Genomic DNA, 22,500 nt, shown 5'->3' with positions numbered 1-22,500 from the left:
GCTCGTCCCCTTATTTTCCATCCGTTGCTTCTGGTCCTGCCTTCAGGTGCTTTGGAGAAGAGACTGTTCTGTTCCAGCCTACGACCGGCCCTGTTTGTGTGTCGGGGACAACCCCTTTTTCCTTTTTTTACAGTCAATAGGCTAGAAAACCTAACCCAAATTTATTTACAGTTCAAACAAAAAAGCAACAGAATATTTCCTTCAATAAATGAATCAAAATATCAAACAAGAGTTAAACAGAAGTACCAAGAACAGACCAGGATTCTCTTTGAAAGTCTACGAATGGTTGCCTTCAGCAACCAGCCCCACCCACACCTTCCCCTTTTATTATCTGTCCCAAGGCTTCTCACTGCCTTCTCCTCCTCTCACTGAGTTGCCTCATTGATTTTCTCTGCTCTGCTCTGCTGGGTTGCCTTCTGCTTCTAGCGTCTCTGAACAGATTCAGCTGTGACTCCTCTGAGTCCGACATCTCCTCCTCACACAGCACCTACAACTTCTTAAAGTTTGTTTTCACTCTCGGGAAATTCCTCCTTGCTGCTTCTAGGCTGCTTCTCTCCTTGATTAGCTAGCTCACTTCCATCCATGCACACATGCAAAACACACGTGCGTACACAAATATTCAGGTCCAGCCCAACCACCGGGCAGTCGCAGAGGAAAAGCAAACTTCCAGCATTTGCTTTGTTGTGACTGGATTTTTACAGCCAGGCGAGCAAGCGCTTGTGGGGATTTTCAGGCCCCAAAAGAACTTAGCTGGATCCGGGTGTGCTGAAGCCAGCTGCGGTCGTTGATTTACACACAGGCATTAACACATAGGCTGTGCACAATATATTTGTGATTTACACTACCATGTGCGTTAGTTAGCACATAGGCCTTACAGCTGTTCTGCAAGGTCTAAAAGGGCAGCCGATGGCAAAACCACAACCCAGCCACTCCCACGTGAAGCCCCTGCGATGCTCTCAATAAAAACTATGCTGCAACTGCCACCTGAGGGGGGGGGGTCTTCCCATCCCCTCCATTGTCCTAAAGGGCCCAAAATTGGGGGTAACCTGGGGACCAGGCTATCCCCAGAGAAAGGGTTGCCACCAAGTATCCCGTCTCCCTGATGCATTTTTTTTGGGGGGTGGGGGTGGATGCAGGTGGGCTACTGGACCATCTTCTCCTTGTTAGACCCGGTAGGGAAGGCCACTTGGCAGAAGATGTCCTGGAGAAGGAGCAAAGGTTGGGTCCCAGCCTGACCTCAATGGGCCTGCTGTTCTAGAGGGAGAGGGCCCCAGTCTCTGGCAGCTGACCTCGGGCGAGGTGGGCCTCCACAACGTCCTCCTTTGCTAGACCAGGTAGAAGGATGGAGTCTACCTAGGCCAGGGGTAGGCAACTTTGGCTCTTTTGTGACTGGTGGACTTCAACTCCCAGAACTCCTGAGCCAGCCACGCTGAGGGGGAAGGGAGAGGTTTCCAAGCTGAGCCAGGCCGGCTCAGGAATTCTGGGAGTTGAAGTCCACAAGTCATAAAAGAGCCAAGGTTGCCTGCTCCTGGCCTATACACTAAATCAGGGGTCTTCAAACTTGGCCCTTTTATGACTTGCAGACTTCAACTCCCACAATTCCTGAGCCAGCATGGGGGAACTATGGCCCCTTCATGACTGGTGGACTTCAACTCCCAGAATTCCTGAGCCAGCCACGCTGAGGGGAAAGGGAGAGGTTTCCAAGCTGAGCCATGCTGGCTCAGGAATTCTGGGAGTTGAAGTCCACGATTCGTGAAGGGGCCATAATCTCCCCCATGCTGGCTCAGGAATTCTGGGAGTTGAAGTCCACCAGTCATGAAAGAGCCAAGGTTGCCTGCCCCTGGCCTAGGCCGCTTTATGACTCATGGACTTCAACTCCCAGAATTCCTGAGCCAGCCACGCTGAGGGGAAAGGGAGAGGTTTCCAAGCTGAGCCATGCTGGCTCAGGAATTCTGGGAGTTGAAGTCCACGATTCGTGAAGGGGCCATAATCTCCCCCATGCTGGCTCAGGAATTCTGGGAGTTGAAGTCCACCAGTCATGAAAGAGCCAAGGTTGCCTGCCCCTGGCCTAGGCCGCTTTATGACTCATGGACTTCAACTCCCAGAATTCCTGAGCCAGCCTGGCTCAGCTTGGAAACCTCTCCCTTTCCCCTCAACGTGGCTGGCTCAGGAATTCTGGGAGTTGAAGTCCATGAGTCATCAAAGAGCCAAGGTTGCCCACCCCTGGCCTAAAGGTTTCCCCAAGGAACCAGAGGGAGCCACAAACACCTGAGCATCTCCACCTGTGGGATGGGTGAGGCTCTGCTGAGCTGGCAGCTGCTGCTCAGCGACCGGCTTCTCGATGCTTCTACTCTCCCTTCCCAGCCCCGGAGGGTCTCCACCTTGACTTCCAGGGCAGCCCCTGTGAGGGGAATTAGACTTACAACAGCTCGTTTAGTGACTGAAGTTACAGCGTCCACCAGAAAAAGGGAAGTGGGACCGTTCCTCACGCTTACGAGCCTTGCAGCCTCCGCGTGGTCAGGTGACTAAGACGGGAGACCCTTGGCAACTGGCATGTACTGGTGACGGTTGCAGCGTCCCGGCGTCACGCAATCTTCTTCTGCAACCTCCTGACCAGCAAAGTTGATGGGGGAAGCCTGATCCGCTTAACAGCCGGGGCAAGGAAGGTCGTAGAATGGGCCAATTTCTCGTGAGCTCAATGGGGCTCTTACGTCGAGGATTAGCTGCTGAAATGGAGAAGAGCCCGAGTCTCCAGCACGATGGGAGAGGACCCCACGGGCTGATTGGCCAGAGAGATGGAGCCTCAGCTGCCAGGACTTTACCTGTTGAACCAGCAGTCCAGGAGGACCCCTTGATAGCCCACCAGCTGCCTGGAGGGGAAGCAGCAAAGTTCCTTGGCCTCAGGTGTGGGTGGTCCCAAAAATCAAGAGGGCAGCCACAATAATAATAGTAACAGAGTTGGAAGGGACAGCGGAAGGAAGGAAGGAAGGAAGGAAGGAAGGAAGGAAGGAAGGAAGGAAGGAAGGAAGGAAGGAAGGAAGGAAGGAAGGAAGGAAGGAAGGAAGGAAGGAAGGGGAGGAGAAGGAGGAGGAGGAGGAGGAGGAGGAGGAGTTGGAAGGGACCCTGGAGGTCTTCTAGTCCAACCCCCTGCTCAGGCAGGACACCCTATACCAGGGGTAGGCAACCTCGGCTCTTTTATGACTCATGGACTTCAACTCCCAGAATTCCTGAGCCAGCCAAGCTGGCTCAGGAATTCTGGGAGTTGAAGTCCACAGGTCATGAAGGGGCCATAATTTCCCCCATGCTGGCTCAGGAATTCTGGGAGTTGAAGTCCACGAGTCATAAAAGAGCCGAGGTTGCCTACCCCTGCCCTAGACCATTTCAGACAAAATGGCTGCCCAGTCTCTCCTTGAAAACCTCCAGTGCTGCAACTGTGAGCTCACAGCCTCCTTCCTGGCGCACCGTCCGTCTCAGAGATCAAGAACATGGGCGGCTTTGAGCCTGGGCCGGGTCTGACCAGGAACGAGAGCAGCGCCCGTTTTCCAAATCCTATTCGAAGATGGTGGCGTCCAGCCTGAAAAGGAGCAGCAGGTGCAAATTCTCCGGCCCCGCGGCTCTCGGACCTTTTCCAAGAGCCAGCCTGGCACGGTCAGCAGAAGGGAAATGTTCCTCTGCTTGACTTAACACGGGAGGCGATCCTTTAAAAAAAAAAAAGGGAATTTATGCCAGAGATTAGATTTAGTCCTGAGCGGCCACAAGCAGGATTAATCTAAGTGCAGCCTGTCGGTCAAGTCGTGGGACGCTCTAAACCAGGGGTCTTCAAACTCGGCCCTTTTATGACTCATGGACTTCAACTCCCAGAATTCCTCAGCCAGGCATACTGGCTGAGGAATTCTGGGAGTTGAAGTCCATGAGTCATAAAAGGGCCGAGTTTGAAGACCACTGCTCTAAACAAAGGGGTGGCTCTCCAAATTTTGCCATTTTAAGACCTGTGGACTTCAACTCCCAGAATTCCTCAGCCAGCCCTGGCTGAGGAATTCTGGGAGTTGAAGTCCACAGGTCTTAAAATGGCAAAATTTGGAGCGCCCTGCTCTAAAACCAGGTTGTTGTTTTTTTAAATTTGGCAACTTGGCAAAAGCGGCCGGGGAATTCTAGAGTTGGGGTCTCCAGGGGTGAAAGTTGCCAAGTTTGAAAATCGCTGCTCTAAACCCAGCCAACTGAGGTTTAAAGTCCCGCCGATCGGCAATATTCTGGGCCGTCAGTCCTCTGGGGTGGGGGGGTGTTGGCCCCAAAAACCTGTCCCCGTTTCTATGTTGTAAATGTTTTGCCCTTGTCCAATAAACTTCCGGCTCCCCTTTGGACTTTTACATCTGGGCAAGTGGAAGCAATCTGATCCTGGAATTCTGCTGGGCTAGGCTAAAACTAGCATTTGATGCTATGTTGCCGCTGTGACAAATGTGCGAAACAGGACGACAAAATGCCACTCCAGGCGGGCTAATGAAGCTGCTGAGCAGGAGGAGAAAGGCAGGCAACGGAGTGCGGACGGCCAGCCGGCTTCCTTCTCCCAGTGTAAAGAACGGACGGAAGCAGGACTTAATCACTCGTGTGCTCGTGACCTCTTGGATAGACTACTGCAACGCTCTCTACATGGGGCTGCCCTTGAGGACCACTCGGAGGCTTCAGCTGGTGCAGAATGCGGCCGCGCGAGTTGTGATGGGGGTTTCCCGATACTCCCATATAACACCTCTACTCCGCGAGCTGCATTGGCTTCCGGTTGCCCTCCGGGTGAGATTCAAGGTGCTGGTGATGACCTATAAAGCCCTAAATGGCTTGGGTCCGGGATATCTGAGGGAACACCTGCTGCGTCAATTTCCTTTCGTCCTGTGCGTTCCCACAGGGAGGGTCTCCTCAGGGTGCCGCCGGTCAGTGAGTGTCGGCTTGCGGCCCCCAGGGGGAGAGCCTTCTCTGTGGGCGCGCCAGCCCTCTGGAATCAATTACCGGTTGAGCTCCGGATGGCTCCCGACCTTGGCTCTTTCCGCCGTGATCTGAAAACTTGAACAAGCCGGCCTGGTCTAATGGGTTTGGGGTATTTTTCATTTGTAATGTTTAATTATTTATTGTTAGGGCTAGATTAATTTAATCTTGTTTTTAATTTTTGTATGTTGTATTTTATTGCCCTGTACACCGCCCTGAGTCCTTTGGGAGAAGGGCGGTATAGAAATAAAATAAAATAAAATAAAATAAAATAAACAAACAAACTCTTACAGTAAGAATTTATTTGAGAACTTCCACCGTTATCGGTGGAAAGCAATCAAAAATCACTACACGATTTTAATAGCCTGCTTCTCGGAGGAACAGAAGGCAATACGACATGGAAGTCTCCCGAAAGGAACCAAGTTAAAAAAAAATAACAACAAAAAACAAAAAAAGGAACATAAAACACAAAGAAGCAACTGGACCCTAAATAAAATTCCGCAGAGGCACTTCCCGTCTTCGTATCACGTTAAGCTCTCTTCTTCCGCACCTTCGTTCTCCTCGGCTGTGCTCTTGATCATGAATTTCTGAAAAGGTGGATAAACGTTTGAAGTCTTTCTGACAAATTATAAGAGGGTTTGTTTCCTGCCCCTGCCGCCACCCCCCCAAGGCTAATCGGCTGCCCCTTTCGGAGAAACGGAGGCCCAGCGTTCTCGTTTGGTTTTCTTCCTATCACTTTTATCTGCAGTTTTCCAAGTTTGGCACCCAGGCCTGTACACACAAAACTCTAATCAAGGAGAGCATTTCTGGCTGTGAGGGGTCCTTGCTGCTCTCCGAGCCCCTGGCTGGCTCCCTTGCAGACCTTTCATGACCCAACTAGGGAACCTCATCAGGGCTAGGAGGGAGTGGGGTTTGCAGGGGGGAGGAGGAGGAGGACTGTGGGGTCCTGGGTGCTCTCTGAGCTGGGTGGTTTCCTTGCAGACGTTTCATGGCCCAACTAGGGAACATCATCAGTGCTAGAAGGGAGCGGTGAGTGAGGAGGAGGAGGAGGAGGAGGAGGAGGAGGAGGAGGAGGAGGAGGAGGACTGTGGGGTCCTTGGTTCCCTCTGAGCTGGGTGGTTTCCTTGCAGACGTTTCATGGCCCAACTAGGTCACCTCATCCGTGCTAGTAAGGAGTGGGGTTTGCTGTCAGTTCCTATTCTCTGGCTTGCCCTGTCGGTGACAGTGGGGGTGGTCTTGGGGATTCTTTGGTTGGACTGCTTGCTGTTGGCTTTTTTGGCAGTTTCTTGATTGGGGTCTTGTTCACCTGATGGTTGGTCTGATGTTAAAAAAGGTAAAAGGTAAAGGTTCCCCCGCACGTGCATGCTAGTCGTTTCCGACTCTAGGGGCCGGTGCTCATCTCCGTTTCAGAGCCGAAGAGCCAGCGCTTGTCCGAGGACGTCTCCGTGGTCATGTGGCCAGCATGACTAGACGCCAAAGGCACACGGAACGCTGTTACCTTCCCACCGTAGCGGTCCCTATTTTTCTACTTGCATTTTTACGTGCTTTCGAACTGCTAGGCTGGCAGAAGCTGGGACGAGTAACAGGCGCTCACTCTGCTACGCGGCACTCGGGATTCGACCCGCCAAACTGCCGACCTTCTGATCGACAAGCTCAGCGTCCTAACCCACTGAGCCACCGCGTCCCATCTTAACCTGGGGGTTAATCCATGCTGATGGCTGGCGGGGGGGCGCTCTGGGGTCTTTTTGCTCAGGGCTCTACATTAATGGTACTCTTATTCTCACTCCCTTCCCCAAGGACTCCTAGAAGTGCGTTGGCTTTCTCAAAACGGCCAGGGAGTCATCCTGCTCACTGCATAAACCACCAGGACATGGAGACGTTTTCCCTAACCAATGCAGGCGGTTGAGACCTCACCAAGAGAGGGGACAGATCTCTTCCAAATCAAGTCACACTGACTTCAAGCCAAACCCAAACTAGGTTAACTCGTGCTGAGGTTGCCTAGTCCGGGCCGAGCTCAGAGCGCGCCCAGCATCCCCCACTTCCACCCTGGGCTACAAATATTCTCCTCTCCGTGTGGTACAACTTGGGGTCTCTGCCTACTCCTTGCAGCTCCCCCTCCTCCGTCCCTTTCAAGGCTTAGACCAAGTTGCTTCCCCGATTAGTAAGGATTTGGGAGACGGTTTAAGAAGCAACCACCTTGCCAGCTTCTTCAGGAGTGGTTGAAAAAAAGCAGTTTAAAGAAGGCGGCAGCAAGAAAGAAAAACAGGAAACCTCCTGTCGAATACATTGCTGGGATATGTACCGGCAATCCTCGACTTAACAACAGTTCATTTAGGGACCGTCTGAAGTCACAGCGGCATTGAAAAAAGTGACTTTTTTCAGGTACGACCCTTGCAGCCTCCCCGCGGCCACCTGATTTGCACACTCAGATGCTGTGACCTTTGCTGTGTCCCAAGGTCATGTGATGCCCTTTTGTGGCCTTCTGACAAGCTAAGACAAGATGGGAAGCCCAGATTCGCTTAACAACCAACTTTACAACTGCGGGGATTCACTTCGCAACTTCGGCAAGAAGAAGGGGTAAAATGAGGCAAAGCTCACTTAACAAATGTCTCGCTTAGCGAGATAAGTCCTGGGCTCGAGGGCGGTCCGAGCTGTGGTCAAGTTACGGGGATCTTTTGAACCTCAGGGCTTTCTCCTTGGGCCCAGGGGTGGGCAACCTTGGCTCTTTTACGACTCCTGGATTTGGCCAGCCCTATCCTAAAGACCCCGGGAGAAAGAATCTTTCCTGGAGGGATCCTGGCCCAGGGGAGCTGCAGGGAGCAGGGGGTTTACGCTCGGTTGAGGAGGCGGCCCCGCTCAACGCCCCCCTTGGGCGCCTCTGCCGGGAGGGGAAAGCGCTACCTCCATCTTCTGCTGGTGAAGCTGGGACAGGCAGTGGCTCTTCATGGATTCCTCGTCCACACAGAAGCAGGAGCAGATCTGGCAGAAGTAGCCCGCTTTGGGGACCAGGAAATCTAAATCTACATTTAGGAGGCGACAAACAAAACAAGTTAGATCTTGACAAGGACCATTTCAGTTCAATCCTTTCAATCCTTGTTTATTAAGTCCGCCGGGCTGCCCACCTCAACACAAGGCTGCCTAAACGGCGCACGAAGTGCCCGGATGCTTATTTTTACCTCCCACCCACCCACCCAGCTTTTCTTGTTTGCAATTATCACCAATTATCACTTTCAATTATTTCCTAAACCAGAGGGTAGGCAACCTTGGCTCTTTTATGACGCATGGACTTCAACTCCCAGAATTCCTGAATTGAAGCCCACGAGTCATAAAAGAGCCAAGGTTGCCTAAACCAAGAAATATGCAAAGCACCATTCTCCTTCCATTTCTGCCCTCGGCGTTCGGGGGATGTCTTAGAGCACCCTAACCGTCTAGGGTTTTGAAGTGGGGGGGGCACCCAGAAAACCTGCCCTGACGACTCAGAGATTCGAAGTACAGTGAAGACAGACAAGCAGAGATGAAGCCATTCTCTCGGCAAGCGACCTCCGCCGAACACAATGACGGCTTTCCGTTTCAGGCTAGGCTGTCCCAAAGGCCTACCTTTCAGCTGGCTTGCCGCCTTCGGCTTCTCTGTGGAATCTACTTTTCTTTGTTTAGCTTCCGGTGGTTCACCCTCGGATTCCGTCCGATCTACAAGAGGGACGTTCGGATTAGCAAAGCAGGGTAACTGATCCGTTGGCTGCCCATCGTGCCACGCACGTTGCATACGTGGCTTGTCTCTGAGGAGTGGCTGCCCGAACGCAGATGAACAGGCTGAGCCCCAGGGAGGGAGGGACCAAGCGGGTCATCGATCTCGCGTCCCTTCATATCCCCAAGCGATCGAAGCCCAGGCCACAGGACTTGAATCCCATTGAGTCTCATCTACGGCCAGTTGGTCACATTTCAGATTCTTGTAGAGTGCAGGCAATAGACCTGTATCTGCTTGAACCGCCGTGGCTCCTGAATTCCTGCCTCTCCAAGCTTCAGGTTTATTTATATATTTATTTATTTAGAGAATGTGACTCTGGGCGGCTTAACAAAAAATAAAAACCCCATATACGACAATAAAAATAATAACACCCCCCCCCCCCGGCGACAGCAATCCGTCAAACAAGCCACCTGATGGACTCACTCCCACTCAGGCCGAGTGGGTCTTCGGAGCCTTGCGAAAGAGCGTCACAAGCAGGGACCAGGCCAATCTCTGCGGGGATGAAGCCACCACGGAGAAGGCCCTTCTCTTGGGTCCCGCCAGATGGACCTCCTCAAGAGGAGGCACCCGTACTATTCCCTGCCTCCTTGCTCTAGCACCCGGGTCGGCAACCCGCGGCTGTGGAGCCGTATGCGGTTCGCTCTTACAGCCTTCTCCTGCAGCTCCCAATTGTCCTCTGCCATTTGCAGAGAAAGAGACAGAGACAGGCACTTGCGCTTCCCTTCTCTCTCTCTGTGTGTCCGTGTGTGTAAAAAAGAGAGTGGCTTCACCCTGTTCACAAGCTGACAAGCTTATGGGTGGGGCTCCTGCCTTTGCTGCGTCTCCGCAGGAAGCAGCAGAAAGCAGAAGCTCTCTCTCTCTCTCACACACACACTCACACTGAGTGGGGGAAGTGGACTGGCAGACCAAGGACAGGAGAGCCAGCCCAATAAGAATGTGTGTCAGCTTGTCGGAGAACAGCGTGAAGCCAGCTTGCCAGGTGAGCAGAAGATTGGAGAGAGAGGGAGGGAAAGAGAAGGAGGGAGGGAGAGAAAACTCATGCACCGCAGCCTCTATTTCTTTTTAATTAAACTCTTCAATCAAGCTCTCCCCCTTGCGCGCGCGGGTTTTGGGGCTCCCAGTGTTTTCTTTTCCCTGGGAAACGGGTCCAAGTGGCTCTTTGAGTGTTTAAGGTTGCCGACCCCTTCTCTAGTGGGTCAGGTGGATACAAGTGGGAAATGAGGGTCCTTCAAATAACAGGGAGGGAGCCACCACAGAGAAGGCCCTTCTCCTAGGTCCCGCCAGATGGACGTCCTCAAGAGAGGGGACCCATTATGTCCCCTGTCTCCCCACTCTGGCGAGTCAGGGGGGATGTAGCTGGGAAAAGAGGCACCCTTACCGACCGACGGCTGGTCCTCCTGCGAACCGCTCCTCTTGCCGCAAGGCTGCTCCTTCTGGTTCGCAACCGGCTCTGCCAAGAGAAGGGGGCACGTTTAGGTTCTCGGTCTGCTCACCGAGCGTCCGCTGCTGTCCATATCCAGGGCGATGCTCTTCCTACCTGTGGACGGCTGCTTGCCACCTGACTCAGATTCCGCCGCTGGGTCTGTTTGCTCCACGTCTTGTCCTTCCTCTTTTTCTTTACGCTCTAGCTCGGCCTCTTCCCTGTCTAGGTCTACCTCCTCTTCCACTTTGGGGTCCTGACTTTGTGGATCCTCCGGCTGGTCTGCAGATGCTTCCTCTTCCAGCAGTTCGTCCAAAGCACTCTCCCTCGGCTCCGGCAAGGGGTCGACCGGAATTTTAACGTTTTCTAATTCGGCAGAAAACGGGACGTCCCGCTCGGCTCCTTCCTCTTCTTCCTCCGCTGCTGTTTTGGTCGCTTCTTTCCATTTCCCGTCGGTGGATGGGCCAGGTTTTTCTTCCTCTTCCTCCTCTTCGCTGCCCACCTCGTCCACGGTAACAAAAGTAAACTCTTCTTTCAGCCGGTTGAAGTCTTCCAGGAAGTCTTCGTCTTCTTCGGTCACTTCGTCTAATGTCATCAAGGGCTGGTCGTCGCTGTCCTCGTGAATCTCGTCCACCGTGACTAAAATGCTCGGGTCGTCTGGGATCTGGGAAGAGAGAAAATCCCCGGCGTGCTCAACCCCGGCTTTTCCCTCTTCTTTGCCTTTGAGCATCTCCTCATCCTTGAAGTGGGAAAGCTCGTTCAGGGGAAGCTCTTCCACCTCTCCGATCTCGTCCACCGTCAACAAAGGCTCCGTTTTCAGATCCGGTTCGCTCTCCTCGGACGCAAAAGGCTCCTTGGCCATCTCCGGCGGAGCGACGTCCTCTTGCTCGGAGATCTCGTCCAGAGTCACCAGCGACTGGGGATCTTTCATATCGTCGATCAGCTCCTCCTCTTCGTTGACTTCGTCCACCGTGACCAGACCCTGGGCGTCGGTCATGGCTTCCAAGCTCAGGAGCTCTGCCTGGCCCATCCCACCTTCGTCTTCTCCGATTTCATCCAAGGTCACGAAGGAGACCTCGGTCTCGGGCGCGGCCTTGGCCTTCTTTTTCTTGGAGCTCGGCTCACAGGGAAGGTTTTTCTTCGGGGGCTCCTTCCTTTTGCCCCTCGCGGGGTTCCTCCTGGGCTGCGGAGACTCCACTTCATCGACAACTTCATCCATGGTGACAAACTCATCCAAATTAAATGGAAAAAGCTCCTCCTCCTGAAGAAAGGGAGAAAAAAAAGGGGGGGGAGCCACAGTTTTACACCATTCGATTTGTAAAGGACGTAGAGACACGCCTGATTGTGGCCGATATTAAAAATAAAGAAAAAGGAAAAGGAAAGTGTGACGGAAACAGAGTCAGGGGATGCTTTAGAACAGGCGTAGGCAACCACGACAACCTTACTACCCGCGGACTTCAACTCCCAGAATTCCACAGGATGTGAGGTTGCCACAGTTTGCCCACCTTTGCTTTCGAAGGCGATCTGGAATGAAGGAGACCTTACACAGGTTCAAAGAGGCATATAAGCCGCTTGCTTGTCATTTTCGGAATCTGTTTCTGTCACTATTTTTTTTTATGTTATTGAAAAGTTTTACAATACATTTTTTTAACAAAACAAAACCCCTCCCAACCCCCTCCCCTCTCCCCAACCCTCCCCAACACCTCCCTCCCTTCCCCTTCCCCGACTTCCCAGAGCTCAATACAGGGTATAAAAATACAAACAATCATAGTCTACCTTATGCAAACAACAATAAACTATCAAATCTATCGCACTTTAACTCTTATAAAATAACTACAAGCAATAATATTTTTTTAAATTTTTTTTAATCCCATTTATATCCCACCCTTCTCCGAAGACTCAGGGCGGCTTACAATCTAAAGTTAGGGTCATGGCTAGAAAGAGGGACATCCAAGTTCTGCCTTGGGTGTGAAACCAACTGAGTGACCTTGGGCCAGTCCCTCCCGCTCAGCCCTAGGAAGGAAGAAATGGCAAATGGCTTTTTAAAAAAATCTGGGCTAGAAAATTGCAGGAGTCAGAATTGACTCGCAGGCTCCCCTCTCCCCAAAGTTAATTGCTAAAAAAACAACAACTCTGGAGTGGAATAGGCAGAGTTCTGGGAAAGTCACTTCCACCCAACTGCCACAATTCACCTGTCAGGAAAAAATATTTTTCCTAGAAGTAGCTAACAGTGAAGTTAAAAGAGTAGGGCTCCTCAATTATTAATCGCCGAGTTAACCATTTGGATTCAGTTTTGGGAAGAGTTTAGGACAATCTTGGCCCGTTTATGACTTGTGGACGTCAATTCCCAGAATTCCTCAGCCAGGCACGCTGCTCCTCTGCTAAGCAGGAGAGGGGAGAAGACAAGATTCGGAATGGGTTGTAATGGGGTCCCAGGTAGGCACCAGGGACTAGCCCCTTGGAATGAAAAGCTGCCTTGAGTCTTCATTGACAAAGCCTGGCTCTTTGGTTTTCTTCCAGGCTGTTCTAGAATTGGGGAGGGGGAAGATTTTATTAATTAAACAAATCTACGTGGCCATCCAATTCAACACTGACTTACCACAGGGGTCTCCAACTTTGGCAACTGGGAATTCTGGGAGTTGAAGCCCACAAGTCATCAAAGGGCCAAGTTTGAAGACCCCTGGTTTAGGCACATGGTCAACAACTCCTTTAAAAAGATAGCTGGCAAATTCCAGTCCATCAGTCTTCAAGCTGCCCAGTTTGGAGTCCCCGGCCCTAAGGGCATTCCCACGTATCAATACCTGGGGTTACAGGAACCGTGTTCATTGGCTGGCTTACCTCTTTGGGTTTGGGACTGCTTTTAGCGGCTCTGGTATTTCTCCCAGCAGACACCTGTGGGGAGGGAAGGAAATTGAAAGAGGGTGAGCGATTAAGGCCGTGGCCTTGCGGGCACAATTAACCAGCATGTCAGAAAAAGTGGTATTCTTTACACGCCACAAGTTGAAACCGTGCCAATCGTTTCCAAGACCCGAGTACTCGGCGCTCCAGTGGCTTTTTATGGGTAACTTATCTGACTCCAGGATCATCGAGTCTACGCGAAGCAGTCGGGATGCCCCACGAGAAGCCGCACCTCGGAACAGGGGAATCTCAGGAGCCGCCATGGGAGGGAGGAAGGAAGGAACGAACACACACACCGCGTGTCCGTTCGGGAACTGCACTGCGAAGAGCCGGCTCTTTCCTCCCTTCCGCCAAACGCATCCAGGTCGAGCGCTTCCAAACGCACCTCCCAAACGACGCGGTGTGGCGCCAACCGCTTGCGTGGCGCCACCAGACGCAACCGCGTACAGGGGGAGGGAAGGGACGGGGACTCGCTCAAGGTCTGGAAGAAGCGTCAAGGTTAGGGGGCCAGCCAGTGCTTTATCCCCTCCTCACCTTATTGCCGCCGGCATCCCGCTTGAGGTTGGAGGGTCTACTTTCTGGCTCTCGGCTCTGCTTTGGACTCCCCTTGGTCTCCGCCGGGGGGTCCTTGTCTTGCTGCGAGGAGCTCTTCCCAGTGCCTAACGCAACCACCACCACCGAACTCATGCTTAGCTTAGATTTGGCGCTATCTGGGACGCCGGACCGACCGTTTGCGGGTCTTGGCTGACTCGGCTGTTTCGGCGACGGCGTCTTCTCAGCCGGCCCTTGGCTCTTGGCGACCGGCTTGCCGGCCGGCTTCTCCTCTTTCTTTCGAGCCGAAAGTCTCGAAGCCTTGGGTGGGTTGGAAGCCTTCAGGACCGTTTTGCTGAGCGAAGCGGCCTCTGGGTTGGCTACCGTCTCTGCCTCCGACGTGCTCGCTTTGCAGGATTCCTCGGCTTGGGCTTGTCCCGGCCCTTTACCCTGCGGTGTCTTTGGCACAACGTGCTCGGGGTTCTGCACCTTGGTGCTCTCTTCTGGGGTCTTTCCCAGTTTAGCTTCTTCAGCCTTCAATACCAGGTTTTCAGGGAGCTTCTCCAGGGTCACTTCAACCCTGGCCAACTGTAGCTGAAACTTTTCCTTTAGGTTTTCCTTCGTTTCCGCCCCTGCCGGCTCTGCTGCTACCTCCACCTTCACTTGAGAAGCGGCAGAGGGGCCCTCCGACTCATCCTCCGTCTTCACCTGAAGCCTGGGAGCTGGGGTTTCTGCTAACCCCACGCTGGCTTCGCTACGGTCTGCTGCTGGAGACGTGGGCCTGTCAGCGGACAGCGTATCCGTGCTTGGCATTTCCTCCAGGGCAGCCTGTGTGGGGCCCGGCCCCAAGTCTGCACTTGTGCCTTCTTCCGTGGCCGAGGCAGAGAGGGCTCTGGCGGTTTCTTCTTTCGAGGCGGCATGCGCTTCTCCCGCTTTCCCAGGAGGAGGAGGAGCTACCTCCTCGTTTGCCTTCTCTCCATCCGAGGGAGAGGCCTTTCTCGGCAGTTCCTGCTCGGAATCGTCAGTCCCCTTTTCTTCCTTTTTCACAGCGGAGGACAAAGCGCAGGCTTCTTCGGATTGCCTTTCCGACGACTCAAAATCCTCGCCTGTGCTCGGGGTCCCGAGCCCAAAGTCTTCCTTTAACGCTTTCGAGTCTTCTTCCGAGTCTTCGGTCTTCAGGGGCTCGGAAGCCACTTCCCCTACCATCTTCTGGCTATCCAAGTGCTGCGTCTCTGTCTCTGGAAAGGCCCCTGAATCGGAGCTGCGGTCTTCCGTGGCCTCCGTGGGAGGAACGGCGGATGGGTGCACCACTCCTGATCCTTCGGGAATTGCTTTCAAGTCAGGGCTAAATGCATTTAAAAAAACAGAAGAAATCAAGCTAGGTTGAGAACGCCACAGTTATTAATTAGCTCTTGAGGCCAACGGCTGGGATTTCCTGCAGCATGATGGCTTAGCATGGGGAGATCTTAACTTATCTCACTACCCTCGGTGTAAGGGTGGGTGAAACGCTTCTTTCTTAAGTTACCTCCCATCGTGGCAGGCAACCTCAGGGGTTCTTGGAAGCTGACTAGGGAAATGCTCTGTTGACCCAAGAGCTGAAGATCAGAACTTGGCGGGGGGGGGGGGGGGGGAAACAGACATATAAACACACAGAGACCCTGTGCTGAGGTTGTGGATGGGTTATTTAAACTGAAAACAAGAAAGATTAATAGTTTGTCCACAGGACCAGCAGGCTGTCCCTAAGGAACCAAAACGAGCCAGGACACTTCCACGGGGAAGGGAAATATCCACATGCAAAATGCTATGCTTGAGTGTAGTCCAAGTGTCTAACAGCTCCCAAGGAAATCTGAATTACAAGACAATGTATACACAGGAGTTTACACAGGATTTTTTTTCAAAAATATAAGCAGTTTCAACAGCTCTGTCTGAGAGCCTATCTTGTTTTATTTATTTTCCAACTGTTTTCAGCCAAATAAATGACTTCTGGAGATCTATAAAGAGATCTTCCATTTCCCTCCCACACCCCGCCCCCTTTGGGACAATCGTATGCCGTTATCTACGATTTCAAGGACAGGGTCTTTAAATCCAGCTTGGATTATTTAGGGAAGGGGGCTGGAGTGTCAATATCACTACAACGGATGATGACAGGACACCCAAACTGGATCACGGACAGGAATTGTCATTTGTAGGGCCGACACAAAGAAACACGAAGCCACAGAATAGTAGACAATTGTGTGGGGAGGAACTCAAGTTCTCCTCAGAATCAGTAAGAGAAAACAGGAATGTACTAATTGCAAACTTTACAGGCCTTTGTCATCGCAGGAAAAGTTTTCATAATCTTCTGCAAAAAAATATATATAAAAAATGGTAACGGGCAGAGCCCTGCAAAGCGGGGCCAATTTTAGAAGATCCAAGGTTTTGTCGCTAACAGAGGCTGAGAAACTGTGGTCTTTCAAATGAGGACTGGCTTTTCCAACAGCCAGGAAAGAATAGGAGACCATGATGGGAAAAAAAAACCCAGAAGGATGGAGTAAAGAGCAGAGATCAGACTGACCCCGTTTCCGAACAAACTTACTCAAGATTAAATCAAAATCTCTTTAGGGATTTTGGCTGGGACTTTTGAGCTGTGCTCCTCCATTCAATGGTATTGATATTCTACAGGCGTAGCGTTGAATCCTAAGAGATATCCTTCCAAAAGAAGTAACTTACGTAACTGTTTAGGTGGAAAGGGGCTGTAAGACCGTGTTAACCATAAATAGCAATAAAAATAAATTACACTGAATTTCTTTTTCTGCTGGAAAAAAGGATGAAAAAGTTGTTTGAAGCCCATTCAATCGTCTCCTTAATCAAAGGGGGCTCTTACTCGTCAGGAACCTGCCGAAAATATTTCAAATAGCTTTCGAGGAATACGGGAATTGGACTTAATTCACTCAGGAGCAGAAGAATGCTATTTTAAGACCGGGGGAGGGGGGGGAGACAAACTTGCCCCTTTAGATGCCTCAGAAATCCAAAAGCTCTTGCTGTAACGAAGTACAACAAAACCAGGATTCGTAAGCAAGAAAGGTAACGTGTTGGAAGAAGTATGGGGGGGAAAAAAATCGGGAAATAAAAATAAAGCTGCAGAAACTTGACAGGTCCTCTTGATTTCAGGGAGCGTTAAAAACAGCTTATTCCGCAGTGGGGCTCAGGCACTAAGGCAGCCCCTCTCTTCGGGCTACTGAGGAACTGAATGAAAAGGACAAACGAGAGTTTGGAAGTCAAAAGGGCAGCCTCCAACTTAACGGAATAACAGAGCCGGAAGGAGCCTTGGAGGTCTTCTAGTCCAACCCCCTGCTCAGGCAGGAGACCCTAGACCGTTTCAGACAGGAGGCGGTCCATTCCCTTCTTAAAAGCCTCCCGTGATGGAGCACCTGAGACATAATATTCAGGACAGCTGCCAGGTCCCCTCATTGAGAAGAGGATCTGCTCACGTTTGCATCACCTGTCGTAATGGCCAGCAAGCCTGCCTGATCAGCTGCAAAGACATAAATATAGTTTCCCCCCCAAAAAAAACCACCCCAAACTATCGATAAGAACAAGGCAATAGGGAAAAATTAGCTTGCTTTCTGCGTTCCGTAGCCTGAAAGGTTTTCTTGCTTTCATCTCTATCAGTATATTTATAACAGGATGTCCAACCTTGGCCACTTGAGGCCCTGTGGACTTCAACTCCCAGAATTCCCCAGCCAGCTTTGCTGGCTGGGGAATTCTGGGAGTTGAAGTCCACAGGGCCTCAAGTGGCCAAGGTGGGACACCCCTGCTTTGTAAGTTAACACAGAGTTTCTTCCATTTTAAATTGAAATGTCTGGGGGGAAAATAGTTTAGAAAGTTAACACCTCTGAGCGCCTCACAGCCGTACTGCTCCCTCACTTTGACAGAACAGGCAGAAAAGGGACAATAAAAACACGAAGCTGTTTTAGGAAGAGTCACCCTGGAGTGCCCGCCGTTTAACCCAGGAATCCAAGCGTTTTCTGATGGGAAAAGAGACCGTCGTGCCCAAGCCACTGTTCTCCATAGGCAATGTGCAGAGATCCATCAACAACTCAAGAGGCTGGATGCGTATAAGTAAGTACTCTAAAAACAGTATTTTATTAGTTATGATAAAATAAAATACACAAAACCTGCTCCAGGTCTACATCACAATATAGTTAGCGAACACCACAGATATCGTTTTCGAAGCTGCTGGTTGCCTAAAGTACATTTATTTTAAATGCGTATCTACAATATAGATAGATAGATAGATAGGTAAGTTATATTTACGTGTCTCGAGTAAGCTAGGGAGGAGATGGGTTTGGGGTTACAAAGGCCATTTTCAAAGGAAAATATTCCTTCATCGTGCATTAAAGTATCTTTGTTCCTTTACTGGTCTATTTATAAATATGTAAATTAAGTCCCAATACAGCTATTTGAATTTTGTGTTACCTCTCCAGAGTTTGTAGTGTTTTCAACCCCAGAACGTAATTTAGCACTCGGCACATTTTAGAGGGTGGCAGCCCAGGTTGTGACCTGCTGGGCTGCATTCAAATGATAAAAGTCACATATCCCAGGTCCCAAGCCAACCGACTTAGTAGTAAAATGAACCACATTAACCAAAGGTGTGGAAAGGCACCAGGATTTTAAAAAAAGCACTGGCACTCAAAAATATAGGTCGGATACCCGCAACGATTATTGGGTGGTGGTGTCACTCCTCAGGGCTCACTTGTGTCCCAGGAACAAAGGACAACTGAGACGGATGAACGGATCTGCATGCGTGTATTCAAAAGGCCATTTATTCTTTCAACGGCTGTAGTTTCATGCCAAGGTCCAGACTGGGGCAAAGCAAGGAGGGAAATGGCAGGGATCGCTTCTAAAAAGCCAGAAGTCAGGGCTTAGCACAAAAGGGGAAAGTGAGAATTATGTTTCTTCCGTATTTGTGTGTGAAAGCCCTAATAAGCAGGCATAGACATAGAATGAAGGCTACTGCTAAGCTTGTAAGCCGCCCTGAGTCTTCGGAGAAGGGCGGGATATAAATGGAATTAAAATAAATAAATAAATAAATAAATTTAAATCTCTCGCATCCCATCCCCACACCTACCCTCACACACACACGCACGCACACACACACACACACACACACACATACACACATACACAAATACACGCACCCACTTTGGATATCAATGAAAAAATACCTCTCTTGGCTTGCATCTTGGTTTTTCACTTCTTTTCTTACAGCATCAGCCTGTTAAAAAAAGTTCAGCTGTTTGATATGCAAGAAACAATACCACAGTGTGACTGCCTATACCAGGGGTGTCAAACTCGCAACGTCACGTGACGTTTTTTCCCCCCATGGCCGGCGATGGAGCGGGCACGTTTTGGGCATGACGCATCCGGCCAGCAGACCGACAGTTTGACGCCCCTGGCCTAAAGGCAAAAGCTGGAAAATCACTGTTAATTTTGTACAAATTCCAGTTATAAATTCTGCAAGCTACGCTCCATTCTACCGTAATTTGCAACCATGCTCGGATGGCGAATTTCCAGACAGCTGTTTCTCAATCATCCTTCACCTGGCAGCAGCAACAACAACAACAAGAAACCCCTGGCTCCTGCCCACCCACAGGTTGTCATTAAAAATCACAAGCGTTCTCAGTATTCAAAAACCATCCTTAGATATGTGAGGCTGCAAACTAATTCACAACAAAGAGGCCAAATAAGTGAAGAGGACTTACAGCTGCGGGTTCTATTCTGGGCGAGCGTGAAATAGTCAGCTGGACGTCTCCCAAACTGTAGGGATACCTTTTTAAGAAGCGACACATGGAGGCTGCTGACTCGGCACTGTTCAGCTGGAGAACCGCCTTGAAAATTCAAAAGGGCAGAAAAATCAACAGGGAAGCCTCTGGACTTGCAGCAAAAGCGGCGTTTCTTCAAGGGGAGCGTGGGAGGGGGACACTGCCTTCCCACCAGCCCCTTGACAGGAGGGTGGGAATCTCTTTAAAAACCAGCTCCCGGTTTTTCAGCTCTTTAAAAAAAGTTTTTAAACACTCCCCCGACCTGACCAGGAGCGTGCCTTGAAGCCGAGGGACAGAATACACCGATAGCCCTCAGCTCACAACCGCTCATTTAGTGAACATTGGAAGTTATTAACAACGCTGGAGGGGGGGGGGAAGTGACTCAGGACCCTTTTTCACACTTGGGACTGTGGCAGCAAAATTGGGACACTTGTATTGAAGACGCTTGCCGTGCCCCAGGGTCAGGCGATCCCCTTTTGCGACCTTCTGACAAGCAAAATCAATAACCGTGTCACTAACAACTGCGGTGATTAACAAGTGGCGGCAAGCAAGGTGGTAAAATGGGATGAAACTCAACTTTTAACTACCATCCTGCTTAGCAATGGGCTACGTCCCCTGTAGTGATTTGTCAAGTTAGGCTATCCTGTAAGGGCCACCTCTGGCACGGCCAGGCACGAAAGAGCAGGCCCGCGCCAGTTTATTGCTAACAGGGATCTTCCCAACTCATGGCTGGCCCCTGCTTGGAGTTAGATACGGACCAATGGAACGGAAGGGCTGGCTACATTAGGGATGCTCTGCCCTCCTTCCTCCCACAGGTGCTGCACTCCCCCTTTGTAGAAAGCAAAGGTCACCTTGTTCTTATTAGTGATCACCATGTAATGGTCCACTCGTCCGAAGCGGAGGCCGACACAAAGGATTTCAAGCTCGGAGTAGCCCCCGTCTGGCAGGTTCCCCAGGTGCACAAACTGGGTGTAGAGCGTCTCCGTGTTCACCTGGTGGGAAGGCAAGGCGAGAGGGCAAAATGGGCCCGGGGGGGGGGTGGTGTTCCTTGATTCGAGTCAACCCGTCCTTCGGAAGACTCCTCCTCAGCTGAACCAGAAGCCCACCCTCTTCTGCACCTTCTTCCTTGGCAGCGCACGGCTCTGCGGGAATCTGCCGCTCCTCCCAACTCATTTCCATGATTAAAGCCGTTATTGGTTGTCCTCACACAATTACTTCTGAGGGGGGACCGAGGCCGAAAACGCTCTAGACTACTACACTGTCCACCCTGAATCGGCAGGCGAGTTTCCTGCTGCCTGTGTATCCTCAACACACGCAACAATTCCTTTTTTAATCAATACTTTCCAGATGAAGGAGATGGACTATTTCACAGTCGTTCCCCCCTCTAACAAAAAAAAATAATCTGTTTTGCTATTTTTGTAACCCCTTTCTCTACCCCAAGAGCCCAGGCTGAGTAACAACATACTAAGGAACAACTCTGGTTACTTACGTCTGGATTGGCGTCTTTAATCATCGTAGTAAATATAATCTCCTAAAAAAGAAAGGGCCAAGAAAATTTAGGCAATTTATCGATTTACAAAGTCTCCCTTCATCACCCATCTTCTGCTGCCAATCTTCTTAAGTCTGTCAACTTCCAGGTCCAACTCGGGGTGCTGGCTGTCACCTTCAGAGCCCTGCTTGACCGTGGACGAGGGTCTTTGAAGGACCACATCCCCCTGACCCACCAGAGTGGGGAGGCAAGGGGTGTTGCAAGTCCCCAAGAAGGGCCTTACTCGGTGGGGGCTCCCTCCATGGAGAACATCATTCCTGCAGAGGTGAAACTGGCTCCTACTCGGACACTCTCTCGTAAGACCCTGAAGATGTGGTCCTGTCAAAGGGCTTGGGGGCCCCAGGGTGACACAGAGCCCTACAAGAGCTCATTTAATTGTTGTCCTCAGAGGGGTGTGTGTGTGGGGGGGAGGGTGTTATTGCTTTTTTATTGTCCTTGTATTAGGCTTTTATTCTTGTAAGCCGCCCGAAGTCACCGAGAGCGAGTCGAGTGGCCGTATAAATTTTCTTAGGTAAGTAAATACCCTTTTTCCATAGCTTTCCCTCTCACTGACCTCCCCATTTTCCTGTGACACACTCTGCTCCCCAAGAGTATAACCACAATGTACAACTGATGAAAGAAGCCAGGAAGTGTTACGGGACAATAAGGAGCCGCCAAAGAATTCTGTCCTCTTCAGTTGTTGCAATTCACTAAGCCTAGCTAGGTATTTAGGAGCAATGAGGGAGTTGGGTAACAAAGAACCTTTAATTTACTCTTTAGCAAACATTTCCGAACGGTCGCCTTGGAGCAAGATGGCTGGCCAATAAATTTCATAAATAAAATGTACTGACCTCATTTAGATCTTTCAGCTCAGGGACCAGAGAAATGCAGAGCTGGTTCTTTTCCACCCACATTGGGAAGCAGGTATAAAACTTCACCATGGAATCTGCAGATTTGCGACTTATTTCTACGTATGCCTTTTTAAAAATAAAAATAAAAATAATAATAGTAAGAAACTGTTTTCAATGGCCGGAAACCAAATGACTTCTTTGTTCCAAATGTTGGCAATGGGTGGAAAAATGCATCATTCCCAATCATTAATCAATAAAGAATGAATCCAATTTACTAGAGCCAAAGGCCACACGTAAGTCAAACACCCAAATCAAAGAAAGCTAAACAGAACCAGCACAAGAGGACACAGCCGATACATCACAATCCACGATGCCACCAATGGGCGACCAAGGTCTTCCTAGTTGTACAGACAGTGCATTAAAAAAACAAGCTAGCTTCAGAAAAACTGAAGTAAAGAACGAACGAACGGATCAAATATATTTCCCCCCTCTCCCTGTGCAGACGGTTCAATACCTTCTTATGCGAAGACACAATTAAAATATCTTTAACTTTCCCAAAGGGCTTGGTTAAGTTTCGGATCTCCTCCAGACTCAGCCCGGCCTCGGGAAAACTCGAAATCATCACAACACACATCTCTTCTGGATCCTGGGAAAACAGGAAACGGCAAATCAGAATCTGTACCGGGCAAGCTTAATATTCCCCTGCCGCTTCCCGCTTCCCACCTTGAGGAACCCGTTGACCTGTCCCC

At 50.6% G+C, this 22,500-nt stretch overlaps 1 protein-coding gene across 1 annotated transcript in view; it reads right to left on the bottom strand.

Annotated features, from left to right (window-relative positions):
- Positions 1–5,259: 5,259 nt before the first annotated feature.
- The window catches only part of ZNF638 (zinc finger protein 638), a 38,622-nt gene continuing 21,381 nt past the window's right edge, over positions 5,260–22,500 (bottom strand). The window contains 14 exon segments of the mRNA XM_083368048.1: positions 5,260–5,561; positions 7,876–7,994; positions 8,572–8,661; positions 10,098–10,169; positions 10,257–11,400; positions 12,978–13,031; positions 13,572–14,913; positions 18,776–18,825; positions 19,313–19,438; positions 20,224–20,364; positions 20,862–20,903; positions 21,752–21,877; positions 22,266–22,397; positions 22,485–22,492. Of these exon segments, the coding sequence (XP_083224174.1) occupies positions 5,499–5,561; positions 7,876–7,994; positions 8,572–8,661; positions 10,098–10,169; positions 10,257–11,400; positions 12,978–13,031; positions 13,572–14,913; positions 18,776–18,825; positions 19,313–19,438; positions 20,224–20,364; positions 20,862–20,903; positions 21,752–21,877; positions 22,266–22,397; positions 22,485–22,492 (3,509 nt within the window). The 3' untranslated portion in view covers positions 5,260–5,498.

Source organism: Vipera ursinii (genome assembly GCF_947247035.1).
Source record: "Vipera ursinii genome assembly, chromosome: 7".
NCBI classification, from domain to species: Eukaryota; Metazoa; Chordata; class Lepidosauria; order Squamata; family Viperidae; genus Vipera; species Vipera ursinii.
The sequence above is the reverse complement of the archived record's forward strand: the minus strand, read 5'-3'. Positions and strand labels throughout refer to the sequence as shown.